Genomic DNA, 17,575 nt, shown 5'->3' with positions numbered 1-17,575 from the left:
TATGTTTATCACTGTCTTACACAACTTCCCACCAGCATGCGACTTACTCATCCCCAAATCTCAACCCCCTCTACTCTTGCTTTGTGATACCACAAGGATTTCCTTCTTAAGAACTCTGCTGCTCAGTCTCCATTGCTGGTTCCTCCTCCCTTTTCTGAATCAATATGTCTTAGAGTATTTCATAATTCAGTTTTAGTTCAGATTTCTTCTTTCTTTTCACCTACTCTGGGAAATTTCATCAGTTCTGTAGCTCTTCATAGGAACTATAGGCTAGCTTTACATATCAGCTATAGGCTAATGTCTTTAAAATCATATCTGCAACCTTTCCTCTGTAGTCCAAACTTGAATGTCTAACTGCCTATTGATGCATCCACTTAAATATATTTTAGGAGTGTGTTATCATGTATATCAAGCTGAACTCTAATTTTCTCTATGAAACTTGTGTTTGAGTATTTGCTTTTATCTCAGGAAATAGTAACCTCAGAAATGCAAGTGTTCAAGGGAGAATTCTGTGATATATTTTGTTGAATTATCCTTTTTTTCTTTCATATCTAATTGATCATTAAGTGTTTTTGAATCTGTGTCTCCATAATATTTTTAGTGTAGACATTTCTTTCCACCTCTGTTCATCTCCATCTAAGCCTAGTTCTTATCTTTTCTTACCTGAACTGCTAGTCTCCAAGCTAGTCTCTGAAGTTCTCTGATCTCCACAGATTTATTCTCTATTGGTAGCGGGAGTAATCTTTTAAAAATATTGATTCGTGTTACTCATTTAAAAAAATTTAGTGATTCCCAATTATAATAAATTTGGCATTAGTTAGTATACTATATATGTAGGATAACCATATTTCTTCTGGCTCAGTATAGCACTGGATCATGCCATGTCCTTGTATAATTATTATTAATATTTCAATCTCTGAAGAACCCCTACATGAATGGCAATTGTAAGGTCACCAAAGGAAGGATACTTCATGACCTCCCCTTTCCTGTCTTGACTGTTCAACCCCTTAGCACTGTCAGCTTTCTGGGCTAGTTTTTATTCAGAGCACCATAACCATCTGTTTTAGAAACTGTCATGTCATTCCTTCTAACTTCATTCCCCTAATCATATATTTCTTTCATCATATCATCCTGACTTTTGACTTCCATACCAGTTTCAATTTATGGTCATCATTAATTCAGTTATTGCTATGTGAGTTTTTATCTTTTCCTCATCGTTAATAAGAGTGATAAAGGAGGAGGTCAGTGTACCCAGGCTCCTAGCTTAATGCTTGTCTCCAAAGTCCTAACTGTTGACTGCATAATTATTATTTTTTTCTTTTTTTAATTAGAGCTTTATAGTTATACATAGTAGTTGGGTTCATCCTGAAAAACTCATACATGCATGGAAATCTATTTTAGTTCATGATATATACTTTTCCCTCCTCCTTTTCCCTTCCATCCTCCTTCCCCTCTCCATCCCTTTCCTCCACTCTGCTAGACTTCCTTTCACTTGTCTATTATTTAATATTTGATTCATTTGTATTATCCTTTCCTTACCTTCTCCTTTCCTTATTTTACTCTAGCTTCTGCATATAAACTTTGAGTTTCTGATTTTGGCTAATTTCACTTAACATGATATTTTCCATTTTCATCCATTTACCAGAAAGTGCTATCATTTCAGTCTTTTTTTTAATGGCTGAGTAGAACTTCATTGTGTGTGTGTGTGTGTGTGTGTGTATCATAATTGTGATATATATATATTCTAATAATATATATATTCTAATCCAGTCATCTACTCATGGGCATCTGGGTTGATTCCATAAGTTACCTATTGAAAATTTTGCTTCGGTACACTTTGAGGTGGCTATATCCCTGCATTGTGTCAACTTTACGTCTCTCTGGAAAAATACCAAGGAGTGGGATAGGTAGGTCATAGGGTGGTTCCATCTCTAGGTTTTTGAGGAATCTCCATACTGCTCTTCAGAGTGGTTTAGTAGTCACACCAACCATGTACAAGTGTACCTTTCCCCCCCACAACATCGCCAGCAATTATTATTCATATTGAGCAGTGCCATTCTGACTGGCTTGAGGTTACATTGTATTGTAATTTTGATTTATATTTTCCTGATTGCTGCTGAACATTTTTTTCATATATTTGTTGGCCATTTGTGTTTCATCTTTTGAGAAGTTTCTGTTTAGATCTTTTGCCCATTTATTGATTGCATTATTATTATTATTATTATATTTGGTGCTAAGTGTTTTTTTTTAATATCAGAAGAATAGTTGGCCAAGATTCTTTCCCTTTCTGTCAGCTCTCTCTTCATGTTCTTAATTGTTTCCTTTGCTGTAGACAAGCTTTTTAGTTTTATGGCATTCATTTATTAATTCTTCATTTTATTTCTTGCACTTTGGGGATCTTGTTAAGGAAGCCCGTGTCAGCATCTATATGATGGACTATGGAGCCTATGTTTTCTTCTAGCAGTTGTAAAGTTTTTGGTCTAATTCCCAAGTCTTTGATCCATTTTTATTTGGGTTTGTATAGGGTGAAATAGAGGGGTCTGATTTCATTTTTGTATACATAGCTATCCAGTTTTCCTAGCGCCATTTGTTAAAAAGGTTGTCTTTCGTCTGTCCAAAATATAGTTTTGACAGATTATTCATATGTCAGATGGCTGTAGGTAAGTGGATTTGTCTCTGCACCTTCTATTCTGTTTCATTTGTTTTCATGTCCATTTTGATGTCAAAACCGTGCTGTTTTGGGTACTATAGCTCTGAAATATAATTTGGATCAGGTATTGTGATACCTCCTGCTTTGCTTCTCTTGCTTAGTATTGCTTTGGCTATTTTGTATCTCTTATTATTCCAAATGAATTTAAGAATTGTTTTTTTTTCTAATTTTGTGAAGAATATCATTGGTATTTAAATGGGATTGCATTGAATCTCTATATTTCTTTTGACATTGTGGCCATTTTGACAATATTGATTCTGTCTATTCAAGAACATGGGATGTCTTTCTATTTGATAAGGTCTTATTCAATTTTTTTCTTCAGTGTGCTATAATTTTCATTGCTGAGTTCTTTTACCTTCTTTTTTAGATTAACTCTTAACACTTTTCTTTTTTTTTTGATGTTATTATAAATGGTATGGTTTTCTTCATTTTTTCCTCAGCTGAGTGTAAGAAATCTATTGATTTATGGATGGTGATCTTGTATTCTCCTTCTTTGCTAAACTTATTTATAAGCTCTAGAAGTGGTCTAGTGGAGTTTTTTTTAGGTCTTCTAGATATAAGATCATATCATTGGCAAACAAACAGTTTGACGTCCTTTTTTCCCCTATTTGTATCCCTTTCATTTCCTTTTCTTGCCTGATTGCTCTGGCTAATGTTTTGAGGACTATATTGAATAGAAGTGGTGAGAGTGGACAGCCTCACCACTGTTTTTAAAGGAAATGCTTTTAGTGTTTCTCCATTGAGTATGATGTTGGCTTTGAGTTTGTCATAAATGGCCTTTATGATGATTAGGTAAGTTCTTTTGATTCCTAGCTTCTCCAGCATTTTTCATGTGAATTAGTGTTGGATTTTATCAAAGGCCTTTTCAGCATGTATTGAGATGACCAAGTGATTTTTGTCCTTAATTCTGTTAAAGGATGAATTACATTTATTGATTTGCTTATGTTGAAACAACTTTGTATTCCTGTTACAAAACCCACTTGATCATGGTGTATTGTCTTTTTTGATGTGTTTTTAAATGCTGTTTGCTAAAATTTTATTAAGGAATTTTGCATCTAGTTCATCAGGGATATTATTCTGTAGTTTTCTTTCCTTGATGCATCTTTTCTGGTTTTGGATCAGGGTTATACCAGCTTCTAAAAATGTATTTAGGAGTGTTCCCTCTCTTTTAATTTCATGAAATAATTTGAGAAAGAGTGTTAGTTCTTTTTTAAAGATCTAGTAGAATTCAGTTGAGATCCATCAGGTCTTGGGTTTTCCTTTTTTGAAAGGCTTTTAATTACTGTTTCAGTTTCATTAGTTAGTATTGGTCTATTTAGGTTTTCTATATTTTTCTGATTCAATTTGAGTAGGTCCATATGTGTCTAGAAATTTGTCAGTGTCTTTTATATTTTTCAGTTTAATGGAGTACAAATTTTCAAAACAGGTTTTGATAACTCTCTGGATTTCAAAAGGGTCTGTGGTGGTATTTCCTTTTTTATCTCAGATATTGTTGATTTGCTTCTTCTCACTCTTTCTTTTGGTTAGTTTGCCTAAGTGTCAATCTTATTTATCTTGATCCTGTGTATTGTTTTCTTATTCTCAGCTTTATTGATTTTGGCTCCGATCTTAATTATTTCCTGTCTTCTACTGGTTTTAGGGTTACTTTGTTCACGTTTTTCTAAGGCTTTGAGGTGAAGCATGAGCATATTTATTTGACAATTCTTTAGTTTTATAATGGTGCTATAATTTTCCTCTTAGAACTATTTTCATACTGTCCCAGAGATTCTGATCTGTTGTATCTTTTTTCTCTTTTTTTCCTAAGAATTTCTTAATTCTATTCTTATTTCTTCTTTGATATTTTCTTCATTTAAGAGAGTATTGTTCAATCTCCATCTGTTTTTGTGGTTTCTATTATTTTTCTTGCTTTGATTTCTAGTTTCATTACATTATGATCTGATAGGATATATGGGATATGTTGATTTTTTTTTCTATATTTGCTAAGATTTGTTTCATGGCCTAGAATATGGTCTACTTTGGAAAAAATTTGTGTGCAGCTGAGAAGAAGGTAAATTCTGCTGTTATAGGGTGGAATATTCTGTAGATGTACATTTGGTCCATTTGATTTATAATATTGTTTATGATGCACACATGGAAATAATTTTTTAATACTTTTTTATAACTTTATTGAATTTTTTTAATGTGGTACTGAGGATCAAACCCACTGCCTCACCCATACTAGGCAAGTGCTCTACCACTGAGCTACAGCCCTAGCCCCAGAAAGAATTTTTAAAAATTGTAATGAAGAATGAATAGTGAAGGAAACTTCTCCATTGAATTAGACAAAATAATTGATGACATTGGGTGGTTTCTGTGTATGTCAACAGTCTTTCTTTTCAATTCTTCTGAGTTGTATACAGATAGAGAGAGCAAAGGGTGGGGTTGTTTAGTCCTTTCTGTTTTTGTGTTGCTCTCTGAGCTGCCACTTGGAGCAGCCTAAGATTGAAGCTGTTTGATGTAATATGTAAGACTCAGCTTCCCTTCTCACTAGTATGAGGTGGAGTGGGTTAGGACAAACTGTCAGCTGGTGTTTTGTCCATCTGGACCAGTTTGGTGCACTCCCAAGGAACTGCCTCTGCAGCATCCTGTGAAGGAAGTTCCAGCAGGTAGGGCTGAGGTCTCATTAGGCCTCTTGGGCTTTGTTGGCTGGGGCTTCTTTGGAAAGACTAGATGGACCCACTTCTAGATTAGACAATAGCCAATGTCATCTGCAGGTCTGGTTCTCAAGACCTTCCCAAAAATCCAATCATGGGACAGGGGGTTGCTGATCCTTTACTCACTGCTGCTCAAGAGCACTGTCTTCTCTGGTCTAGTCCTTTAGTGTGTTCACCGTGCCAGCTGAGACTTCAGCTGGTCACATGAGCTGCCTGAGACAAAGGACAAGTGAATTGGGCTCCCTTTGCCCTGAGTGTAGTCACTGTTTTACTCACTTTCCATCTGGCCCAGCCTAGGTCCCCGGAAAGCTGTGTGCAGGACATTGTGACTTGCCTCATCTCTCCACAACCAGTTGAAATATAGAGCGTGCTTTTCAAGCATTAGCATGCAGTACAGCCTCTGGATCAGTTAAGATTAGGTAGCATTTTTGATTTCAGGTTTCTCTCTATGAAGACTGTGTTCTGCTCCCTCTGTCTGTGGTGAATCTACATAGGTGGTGGGGCTGCCAGGTCTGCTCCAATGTATTCCTTCTTGTTCAGTTATTGTACCCAAATTCCTGAGTCCCTGAGCCACTTCAGTGTCTAATGTTAAATTTTATTGAAGTTCCTCTTTTACCCACCTTGTTAAGAAGCTGTACTCCTGTTGCTTTGGTCCCAGGCCACTGTTGTGGGGTTCACACACAGAGACATGAACCAGGGTGGTAAATAAAAGAATGTTTATTTTGTGCCAGGACAGACTGGGTGGATTTTCATCCAAAAGCCAAGCCCCTATTGCAGCAGAGATTTGCCTTATATAGCCACTGCTAGTCTCTCTTTCCCCTGTTACATATTAGCTCCTTTGCTCTCCTATATGGAAAAATACACTTCATGTGGTTATTCTATACTGTGAAATCATAAGGAAGTTTTGACAGAGCTGCACAGGCCCACTGGGGGTGTTGGCAGAGTTGCACATGTGCCCTGAGTGTTAGCAGAGTTGTGTTTGCATGCTCAGTGTGCCACACTGCCTTTCTTTGTTCTGGGGAACACATGCATACCTGGTTACTAAAGGTGCCACATTGTTCAACAGAGTTGCATGTGCACACATCTACTAGCTGTGCTGTGCCTCTTGTCTTTGTTTGAAGAGGGCTCCTACCACACCAGGATGCAGCTTAGGAAGTAGCTTTCCTTTACTCCATTATCTTCTGTCTCCTCCACCATCTTCCATATCCTGAATAAGTATAATTTGTTGTGAAAGTGCTCAAATTATATAAGAAACCAGGTCGATTATACACTTTCTTTTAATTTTAAATATTATGAACACTTACCCTGAAGCCTTGTATGCATTGCCACCATGAGGATGAAAATAGTTTAGGCATTTCTCTATATGCTGTTGATCAAGATGTTGGAAATGATGTTGCAGCATCAGAAGATCTTGTACTCACTTCTAAGATTTATTTTCAAATAATTTCTCTTTCATTTATTCTGCATGTTAGGCTTGGTACTTTCCCACTTAATAAAAGTATCATCCTAACTAAATAAAAGGATACAGGAGAATAGACATGTGACATTGGCTAAATTCTTCCTAGTGCTAAATTCCTAGTCATGAAGATTTTTATATTTGAACATTTCCTACAGGTCTTCAGATGGAATGGACAGAGCTTTGCATTGCAACAGAATCTTCCTGTCCGAGGTGTTTTGACCATGGCCTTATTCAACAGAGGCAACTCTTTGTTCTTAGCAATTTCCCAGGCTAATGTCAGGCTACACGCCCTTTTATTCAGATGGTCTGGCAGCACATTTATTTACTTTGAAGAAGTGCCAGTCAGTGGAACGACACAAGTTGAAGCTTTGTCTTCAGGAGATGATATTTACTTAATTTTTGCCAAAAATACCTTCTTAGGTAAGATGACATGGTGTTTATAATGCAAATATAGCTATTACCCAAATCATCTAGCTTCATAATGCTTGTTTTATATGATAATGCTCTTGTAACATTTTTTTAGGTAATTCATAGACTATTTCTTGAGGGATAATGTTAATTATCAGATATAAATGCAATTTGAGGAAAAAATAAGCATTATGCCAGTACTCTTGTAGTGCCCTGAACCACCAATTTAAAGTTCTGTTAAAATAAAATAAGGGGTGGTTGGGTAGAATAGAATGATCTATGAAGATTTCATAGACAAGTGCAAACAGGTAACTTTTTATCTGAATATGTTTGGGGTGTCATGAATAATTTATAGTACTAATAAAAAGTGTTCAGCAACTTTTGACAATATGTTTCAAAAATGTTTTCTAAATAAGAATATGATTTCTTTTGCTTACCAAAAATTTAGATAAAATTTCAACAATGTTAAAAAAAAAGAAAATATTTTGCTTCTTTTCTTGCTTTATGGTTGGGTCATGGTCAATAGCTAACTATACATACACTTTGTGTGGTAAATGCAAAGACATTTGAAACATTATCTAAAAAGTTATGTTTTTGTTGAATTAAATGGATTCATATGAAATTTGTTTCTTACCATTTTGTTATAGTCTTACTAGGCAATTTTGCCATTTTCTTTCTGTAACTTTTACTTCAAGATTTGATTATTACTCTATTGTTGTAGGAGATCAGAATTCCATTGATATTTTCCTCTGGGAGATAGGACAGTCTTCTTTCAGATATTTCCAATCCCTGGATTTTGCTACCGGTAACAGAATCCATTCCTTCACACCAGCCTCTGGAATAGGTAAGGACTTTTCAACTGCTAACCAGTCATCCTAAAGGCAGTGTGAAACAGGATTATTTGAATCTCATTGAATTAGACATAAAATTGTCACATTCCAGAGACTGGGTATTTTAATAAGAGTATAAAATCAATATCTGTACAACAATCTTTCCAGAAGTCCTAGAATTTCAAAAGGCTCCTTGAGAACAAGTGACTAAAATATAGGGGAAAATGTTAATGAAGAAGAAAGATAGGATATTTCTTTTGTCTCTTGTCTCTTTTATTTAGAGAAAATGAAAATGACATTAAATATATATATATATATATATATATATATATATATATATATATATATTTAAATATGAAAGTATATATAAGAAGAGAGGAAATATTAGCATTTAAGGATTTTTTGAAAAGTCAGAAAGTTGGATATACGTGTAGTATATCTGCTGTCTGGAGTCATCATTTGGGCAGGCCATTGAGAAAGAGAAGCAGTGGAGTCCAGTTGCCATGTGAGTTGTTCAGGTTGCCTTTAGGGAAGGTGTCAACAGTACAGGGAGAACACACAGTCGCTGAATCATCATGTATGCTGCTGAGATGCCCAGAGGAACTTGGAAGCCAAGCCCAAGGGGCTACACAGGCTAGTCCAAATGAATCACAGTCCTGCTATTGGATTGAGACATACCAATTCCATATGAATGAAACAGCACACTTTTACTAATTAAATATTATATGTAAGTCATTGTTATGTAGATATGAAGAATTCCCTAACTTCATAGTCTTAAGGTCTGAGTAGAGAAGCAATAAAAAATATGAAGACACTAGTGAATAATGGATAGAGAGATTGTTAGAGGGTTGGATTTCAGAGATATTGATTTTTGAGGACAATCTAACTCACAAAAGTTGAAAAGTATAAAGTAAAGCATATTGAGAAGACTGGAGGATTTGGTGCAAATATAGGAGACTGTTTTTGCAGTTTTTCTCTTAGGTGCCTGACTGCTTTTTCTCTGTTAGGCTTTGTGACTGTCACCTTAAGTCATCTCAACACTGACCAGGAATCACAGCTTATTTATCTCTCATTTCTAATATATATATATATATATATATATATATATATATATATATATATATATATATATTTATACACACACACACACATCACTGCATCTCATTTCCGTGTTTTCTACTTCTTCCTCCTCAGCCCTGTATCCATGATATATTCTCCCAGACCCCGCCACTCTCCATCTGGACTATGGCATGGCTTTCAGGTCTCTAGACTGTCTTCATTCTGCTGTCAAAATCCTGTGCCTGCCTATTTTCTCCTTATCCCCTCCTCAGATTATCTCTTTACATTGTCCACACACTGATGCAAGTCCTGTGTTGCTGCACTCTCTTATGATATACAGCTTGATTGATTTTCGTATTTGCTCAGTATGGATTTGCTGAATAAATTATGTTTCTTTCATCATATACTTGTTTGTCTTTCTTCAGTTGTCCCTTAATTTTGTGCCTTTTAATTTTTGCTTCTCTTATACCTCAAGTTTTCAAATGGCTTAACTGTGTCTACTTGAGGCACTTATTATTATTGAAAATAGTTGTCTAATAAATTAAGGATGAAGTGTGCTGCCTGAATGGGCCATTAATTAAAGTTACAGAATTGCCTTTAAAGATTTTTTAAAAATATAATAGGCAAACTTTCTAAAAGAATTTGTGGGAAATTCTGCCAGAGGTTTATTAAGGGACCCATTGTGAGGTCTCTTTATTTCTTTTGTTTCTGTGACTTGAGGTTGTAGAAGTATGAAAAGATTGTAGGTAATTATTTAGAGTGGCTTATTATAGATCCCCTGAAAGCTGAAATTATGCATTAAAGAATGTTCGGGGGTTTCTTATTTTGTATGTGTCAAATATTTTATTAAAAATATTAGATTGCTGCCATGACTGTGAGGATCACATATTTTATTCTGATTAATGACTTGACAGAGATTATTGGGTAGTGATTGAGTTCTTTATATGGAAGGGGAAGAATGAATATAACAAAGACTGCAAGGACATATAAACTCATATTCCCCTTTACCCTTCTCTTCTTTATTAGTTAATAGATGTATTTTACATGCCAATTATGTGCCAAGCATAGAGGTAGAACCTAGGGAAACAAGGGTAAGCAAAATTATATATAGTCTGTCCTTATCCTGAAGAAGTTTAGCACATAGTAGGGAAGAGAGACATATGTAGCACACAATTTTCTAGCCATAAACAGATAAAAAGAATGGAATATAGTACTTTCATAATACAAAATGGGGAAAAACTGACCTGGTCTAAAGAGAGAACCAGAAAACTTTCTTAGCGAAGAATTATTTAGCTGAGAACTATAGGTTGAGTAAGAGTTCATGAGACAAAGAATTGAGTATGAGATTGGCTCCAGGCAAAGGCAGCAGCATGTACAGAGGTCAGGTGGTGATGGTGAGTGGTGCTTTGAGGGAAGGACCAGGAAGACCAGTGTGACCCAAAACAGGCAGAGAGGAGACAGTAGTGTGACCAAAGATTAAACAGATGAATCAGATAGGGACTTAAAAGAGTATTGTCTTTTTTCCAGAAGTATTGGGGTCCTTCTTATGAGAAGGTGATGAAGAAACATAGGGAGACAAGTTAGAGAGAAAGGGGGATAGGGGGAGGGAGGGAAGGAGGGAGGGAGGGAGGGAGGGAGAGAGAGAGAGAGAGAGAGAGAGAGAGAGAGAGAGAGAGAGAGAGAGAGAGAGAAGGGCTGTGTGTTTGTTTTAAAGGGGAGTTTTTTGCTGTCATGGTAGAAAAACTTAGAGGCTACTAAGAAAAAGTATTTGAAGACACTCTAGAGACACATACTTTAGACTAGAGCTAGCTTGGAAAGTGGTTGGTGATGCAGGTGGAAAATCAGAGTAGATTGATTCAGATATCTCATAAGTGAAATCCAGAGGAGTTGATGGTCAGCAAGATGTTTGGGGTAGGTGAGAGAGCCTTCATTTCTGCAGGCAATGGAAACATGATACAAAAACTAACATGGAGGTGACTTGGGGGAGGACTGGGCCTTTCTGGGGCAAAGATAATGAATTTGGTTGGGATATGTTGAGTTTGAGATGCCTTTGAGTAAATATTACTGGTTGGAGTTTAGAAGAGAATCCTTAGTCACAGATAAACATTGGAAGTCACTAGGTACAGAGGATCATTTTAGTATAGGCTGAGATGGAATGGTCTAGAAAGAGACTATGTAGTATGAGAAAAAGACCTCAAACTGAATCTTGTTTAACTCTACTTTTTAAAGGGCTGGTAAAAGAGTATATGTGGGTAACGGATTCAGAACATAAGGAAATCTATAGCCTTTAATGACTGAATGTTTGTTATGTTCCAGGGCCTATTCAGCCCCCCCCCCCCCCCCTTTTAAATCTCACTTAAACCTCAAAGCTCTGTATGCTTCTTGGAAGGCACCTTAACTCCCCTTTCTTAGTCCCCCAACTGTTAGCTTCACCAAAACTATCACCTCTGGACATCATTGTTTTTGGAAATCATCTGGAATAAATGGTTGCTCTCTTTATCTCTGTTTAGTCTTCATGAGAAGTCCAGGGCACATGGAGGTGAAGAGACTTTCATCCTCATTTGGTCTGTACATCCTGTAGACCACACAAACCCTGATGTCTAGGCCAGATGCCCTGTCCCACCTCCCCCAACTCCCCAGATGCTCCCATAAGGTCCTGTGGAACAGACAGACTGTGTCTCAGACCTTCCTCTGAATCTTCCCTTCTCTGTACCCTGGAACTCAGTTCTCTCCTGATGTTGCTGCTTCCTCTGTAGCCCTTCCTGGCCACACTGTCTCTTACTGTCTTCATTCTTAAAGTCTCACATCTGTAAATGTTAGGAATACTTACTTTCTACCATTCAGTACTCAAACTTCTCTTTATCTACACTTCTTAAACTGTTTTGTCTGGTTGCCTTTCTTTGAATTAACTTCTGCTTCTTTTATTTTACTGTTTTGCTAAATGGAAGAGAATTTTATATGAGTACTAGTCACACTTCCGCACCCCAGAGTAGAGATTTAGGATTTTTCGTTATCAATTCTCTGACCCAATTTCATGCTTTTGAAATGTTATAAATGTTTACTTTCTGAGAAAATACTCATTATATATAGATGGTCCTTGACTTAAAATGGCTGTGTTTAGGATTTTCAGTTTTTGATTTGATGGTGGTGTGAAAATGATATATACTCAGTCAAATCCATACTTCATATTTTGAAATTTGACTTTTTCCAAGGCTACTGATATGCAGCATAATTGCAATGCTGGGCAGCAGCAGGGAGTGCAGCTTCCAGTTGGCCCCATAATCACGGTGCAAACAGCAGAGATTGCATTCTGTGCTATGTACTGTAGTCAACTAGTTATATGAGACATTCAATATTCAATTATAAAATAGGCTTTGTGTTAGATGATTTTACCCAACTGGAGGCTTTTTCTGAGCACATTTAAAGCAGGTTAATCTAAGCTGAGATGTTCAGTGGGTTAATAGTATTGAATGCATTTTGACTGATGCTGTTCTCAACTTATTATGGATTTATCAAGACATAATTTCATTACAAGTTGAAGAGCATCTGTAAGTAGATTTGAGCACCCATATTTTTTAATGTGAATGTCTCATTATCAACTTGTTTCCTATTCATACCAATCCAATTGAGAAATGAAAATAGAGACACAAAATCAGTGTTGCTCGGATCACTCTAGTTTTGATCTTGGTTGAGACTATGTTAGCTAAATTTGAGGGCTTTCAGATCCATTTGAGTTTGTTTTTTTCTGAATATCTCCAGTTTCATAAAGCTTTATGCAAAATATATGGATAGTTAAAGATTCATATGTGTTAATAAGACTTTACTTGGTCTTTATCTTTTATGCAACATTTACAAACTATAATAGTACTTAAATTAATTGCTGTAAACAAATATGGTCAGTAGTTCTTGATATGTAGGAGTAAGGATATGGGGTTTGCCACTATAACTTATGGGCTAACCATTTAAAAGACCCTCATGTTTTCTGGTACCATGTGCTATTTTTAACACTCAATCAGTTTTATTTGGGAGTTTATGTTCCATTGAGTTTCTCTAAGTGCTGGAATTTTGATATTTCTATATGGACCCCCCTACCCACCTTGGCCAGTTTTAAGCCTCAAGATTGTTTAGTAGTATATATAACATATATGCCCTCTTCCTTCCCAACTTATGTAGATACAATTGTGTGCCATTGCTTTGAATTTAATAAAAATACACTTTTCTGATAGCATTTCAAAAAGCATTGGCAGAATATACTTTAGGAGTCATGAATTTGCTCATTCATACACTTTGGCCTGAAACCTTGAATAATTTATCTATTGAAATAATAAGAATTCTGTCTTTACTTAATATTGAAAATGAAATGTAAAACAACAAATAGCCAATGTAGGGAAATTATTAAATATATCTTGAAGATCAACCCTACATATTATTATCTATGCATTAAAATTATGAATTTGTATACTACACAGCAACATATAAACATATAAACCTGTATAAAACTATAAATATGGGATAAAATTCTTAATTTAGAATTTTTTATACAATTTTTTTTTTACTATTTACAACTGTCAGATATAAATTAATATAGTGACTAGAGAGGAAAATACAAAAATTAAAACATTTAGTGGTGTGATTATAGATATTTTTTACTTTAAAGAATTACTTATAGGGCTGGGGATGTGGCTCAAGCGGTAGTGCGCTCGCCTGGCATGCGTGCGGCCCGAGTTCGATCCTTAGCACCACATACAAACAAAGATGTTGTGTCTGCCGAAAACTAAAAAATAAATATTAAAATCCTCTCTCTCTCTCTCTCTCTCTCTCTCTCTCTTAAAAAAAAACCCAACTTAAAAAAAAAAGAATTACTTATAGGGGCTGGGGTTGTGGCTCAGTGTTAGAGCACTCGCATAGCATGTGCGAGGCACTGGGTTCCATCCTCAGTACCACAGAAAAATAAATAAATAAAGATATTGTTTTCAACTACAACTATATATATATATATATATATATATATATATATATATATATATATATATATATATATTTAAAAAGTACTTATAAATAGATATGGAGATAGATTTAAGAATACAAAACCCATGTGAGTATTACCAGACAGTGTTTTCATTTCTCTTAAATGCATGTGGGTACATTGTCCAGCTGGATTGATCATTCCACAGCACTCATAAATTATTATTTATATTCAGGTACTTTTGGAAATGGCATTATATTTACTTAATTTGAGATGTCAAATTGGAACTCTGGGAAAAGTTTTGCTTTGGAAAAGGGGGAGACAGTGTATGAGAAAGTTCACTTTTCACCCCAGATGCCTTTTCTTTCTTTCTTGCAGTCCACATACTTGTACTTGGCCAAGAAGGGTCTGCTCTTTACTGCTGGAATTCAGAGCTGAATCAGTTCTCATTTGTTCTGGAAGCACCTTCTGCTCAGGATGCAGTTTCTGTTACAGTAAAGTCCCTTAACTCAAGCAAGAATTTAATTGCTGTTGTGGGAGCTGCCCACTCACACATGTACGAGCTGGCCTACATCTCCAGCCAGTCTGACTTTATTCCTAGGTAGGTCCAGCATTTATGCTAGGTGTCTGTATGCTCACTAAAATTTCATATGGCATCAAATTTCCAAGTCTCAATGACTGAGAAATATATAAAATAGAACAGCTATTTTTAAGCCAGAAATAGGGATATTATCCATATCTCTAATATGAATTCTATGAAGTTCATCAGTACTATATACATAATTTTAATTAAAACTTTATTTATGAAATGTGATTCTTCCAAAACTTGAATATTACTCAGTGTAATGTGTTTCATGAGTAATCTAGTATATGTGTAATTTAAATTTGTTGTTAACTTATTTTATGTACGCTTCTTATGCTAGTTCAGGTGAACTGATATTTGAACCTGGGGACAGAGAAGCTACAATAGCAGTAAATATTCTTGATGATGTAGTTCCAGAAGAAGAAGAATCCTTCAAAGTTCAGCTTAAAAATCCCAAAGGTGGAGCAAAGATTGGTAGCAATGGCTACGTGAAAATAACTATTCTGTCTAATGATGATGCCTATGGAGTTGTTGGATTTGCTCAGGTAATGATACTAAGGATTTTACACTTGCAAGTCAAAGTGATTTGTTCATTCTCATTTATAAATTAGCACTTTTCTGCACCTGGTGAGTGAGTCATACTCCCTGCAGTCTTTCTCTCTTCCCTTGCCATGGCTGTTCTGCATTCTAAGGTGAATTCTGCTGGCATCTTGGAATTTGCTGTCTTACACAATGGGGCTTCTGGATCAACTTGTCCTAATTTTTTTGTAGTTATTCTTTTTATTTCAATTTGAAATTAATTGTTCTTGGTCCAGGAGTTTGGCTCTGCTGTTAGCCTTTTTACCAGAGGGCAATGATGAGACAGACTGTTTAATACACTATACACTGTGTTGTGTCATACATATCACATAAAATTTTATTATTGTGGGGAGGATGGAAGAGAGATATAACTATATGTGCATTGCACACATGCAGATGTCTTGTCTTGAGGAAAACTAGCCATGCTAATCTTTTTAGATCTACTCCACACACAGCCTTTATCAGCTTTTGCCAGTGAGCAAAAGAACAGCCATTCATGTTGCATCATGTATTATATTTGCTAGGTGTATTCTGACTTCTGAACTAGAGTTATATCTACAGCTATTATCTCTCTTACTCTGAAATCTTCTACATACAAGGAAAACTTAATTTATATTAGCTTAAATGTTAAGAGCATGTCCACAGAGAAAGAAGTTGGATATTGTACTGTGTCAATAGAGGTCCTTTCCCTTTCTCTACTTTGTTAGTTCAAAATGGATCCTTCATTGGTTGTTTGAAAACTGATATTATTATTTGGGCTACTGCTTTCTATTCATGTCCAGTTAGGGACAGAGAGATACTTTATATCCCATTTTTATTAAAGAAGAAATTTCCCAAAGCCTCTCAAAAACTTCTTATCTCTCATTTACCAGAACTGGGCAACAAACCTGATCAGTTGGTTTTTCATTTATTCCATAAATGCAGCAGATATTTAATAAACACTATGTTCTGGATACTCCGTCAGATGTTAAAGATGTCAGAGAATGAAACAATAAAAATCTCTACCTCATTATCCTAGAGGGGATCAATGAGACACTGACAATAGGCAAAGATACAATAAAACATGTACTCTATCTGATAGTGCTAGTGCTGTTGAGAAGCATCTGGCAGAGAAGGCATATGGAGCATGAAAGAAGGGGTGTGGGTTGCAGATAGGAAATATAAAATAGAATGGTCATGAAGGGCTGTATGAAGTTACAGAAGGGAATAGGCCTGGAGGAGTTGAAAATTGAATTATATTGACATCTGGGGTAGTAACAGTTCAGACAGGGACCCAACACCAAGAGGAGAGGCCTGCAGTGCCCTCTTGTCCTTATAAAGCAACAAGGAAGACACTGGCTATAGTCAGTGTAGGAGGGGGAGATAGGTCCAGGAGGCTAGCCAGGGGCCTGTGATCCCAAGACCATCCATAGTTTTGATGATTCACTGGGAGCACTCATATACTTAGTGTTGAATCATACTTATAGCTATGATTCATTAAAGCAAAGGATACAAACTCAAAATTCTCCATGGGGAAATGCTCATGGGTGAAGTCAGAGGAAACCAGGTGTAAACTGCCAAGAATCCCCTCCCAGCAGAGTCTCACAGAACATACTCATTTCCATAGCATCAAGTTGTTACAACATGTGGAATTTTGCCAACCAGAGGCTCACTAGAGACTCAGTGCCCAAGGTTTTAATTGGCAGTTGGTCATGTAGGTACCATCTGCCTGGCACATACCAAAATTCTACACTTCCAGAAGGAAAACAGATGTTAGTTAATCACATTATTTGTACAAATAGCTTGGGCACAGGGAGCAACTTGAGAGCTCTGGGAATAGAGAAGGGTGTGGTACATATCTTATCATTCTCGGGAGACTAAGGCAGTAAGATCAAAAGACAAAGATTCTCCTGGAGACCCTCTCTAGAAATAAAAAATACAAGGGTTTGGGGCATGGATCAGTGGTAAAGTATCCTTGAGTTCATCCTCCAGTACCAAAAACAGAAGTTCTGGGAATGGTGGGAACCCTCCTGAAATTCATATTCCCAAACACTAGCTGAGGACCAGCCTGTGAGCTGGCCTTTTTAGGGACAACAATCAGTACTGCTATGTCAATATTGTTGTACACAGTCCCTTATTTAGCATGGTACTGAGTTTGCCCTCTTAGAAGCCTTTGGAGGAGTTAGGGTAGAAGAAATGTGTGACCTGATTCATTGTAAAAAGAATTCTCTGACTATAATATTGAACACATACTGTGAGTGGGAAGGACACTCCCACAGGAGTGTGGAGACTATTGCAGTAATTCGGGA

At 36.2% G+C, this 17,575-nt stretch overlaps 1 protein-coding gene across 1 annotated transcript in view; it reads left to right on the top strand.

Moving 5' to 3' along the window:
• The window catches only part of Adgrv1 (adhesion G protein-coupled receptor V1), a 521,596-nt gene that overhangs the window by 115,948 nt on the left and 388,073 nt on the right, over window positions 1-17,575 (top strand). Inside the window, exons 48-51 of the mRNA XM_027927625.2 lie at window positions 7,018-7,282; window positions 7,992-8,114; window positions 14,504-14,726; window positions 15,049-15,253. Of these exons, the coding sequence (XP_027783426.2) occupies window positions 7,018-7,282; window positions 7,992-8,114; window positions 14,504-14,726; window positions 15,049-15,253 (816 nt within the window). The remainder of the gene's footprint in view (window positions 1-7,017; window positions 7,283-7,991; window positions 8,115-14,503; window positions 14,727-15,048; window positions 15,254-17,575) is intronic.

This window comes from Marmota flaviventris, chromosome 5 (assembly GCF_047511675.1).
Source record: "Marmota flaviventris isolate mMarFla1 chromosome 5, mMarFla1.hap1, whole genome shotgun sequence".
In the NCBI taxonomy this organism is placed as follows: domain Eukaryota; kingdom Metazoa; phylum Chordata; class Mammalia; order Rodentia; family Sciuridae; genus Marmota; species Marmota flaviventris.
This window is presented reverse-complemented; position numbering and strand designations above follow the sequence as displayed.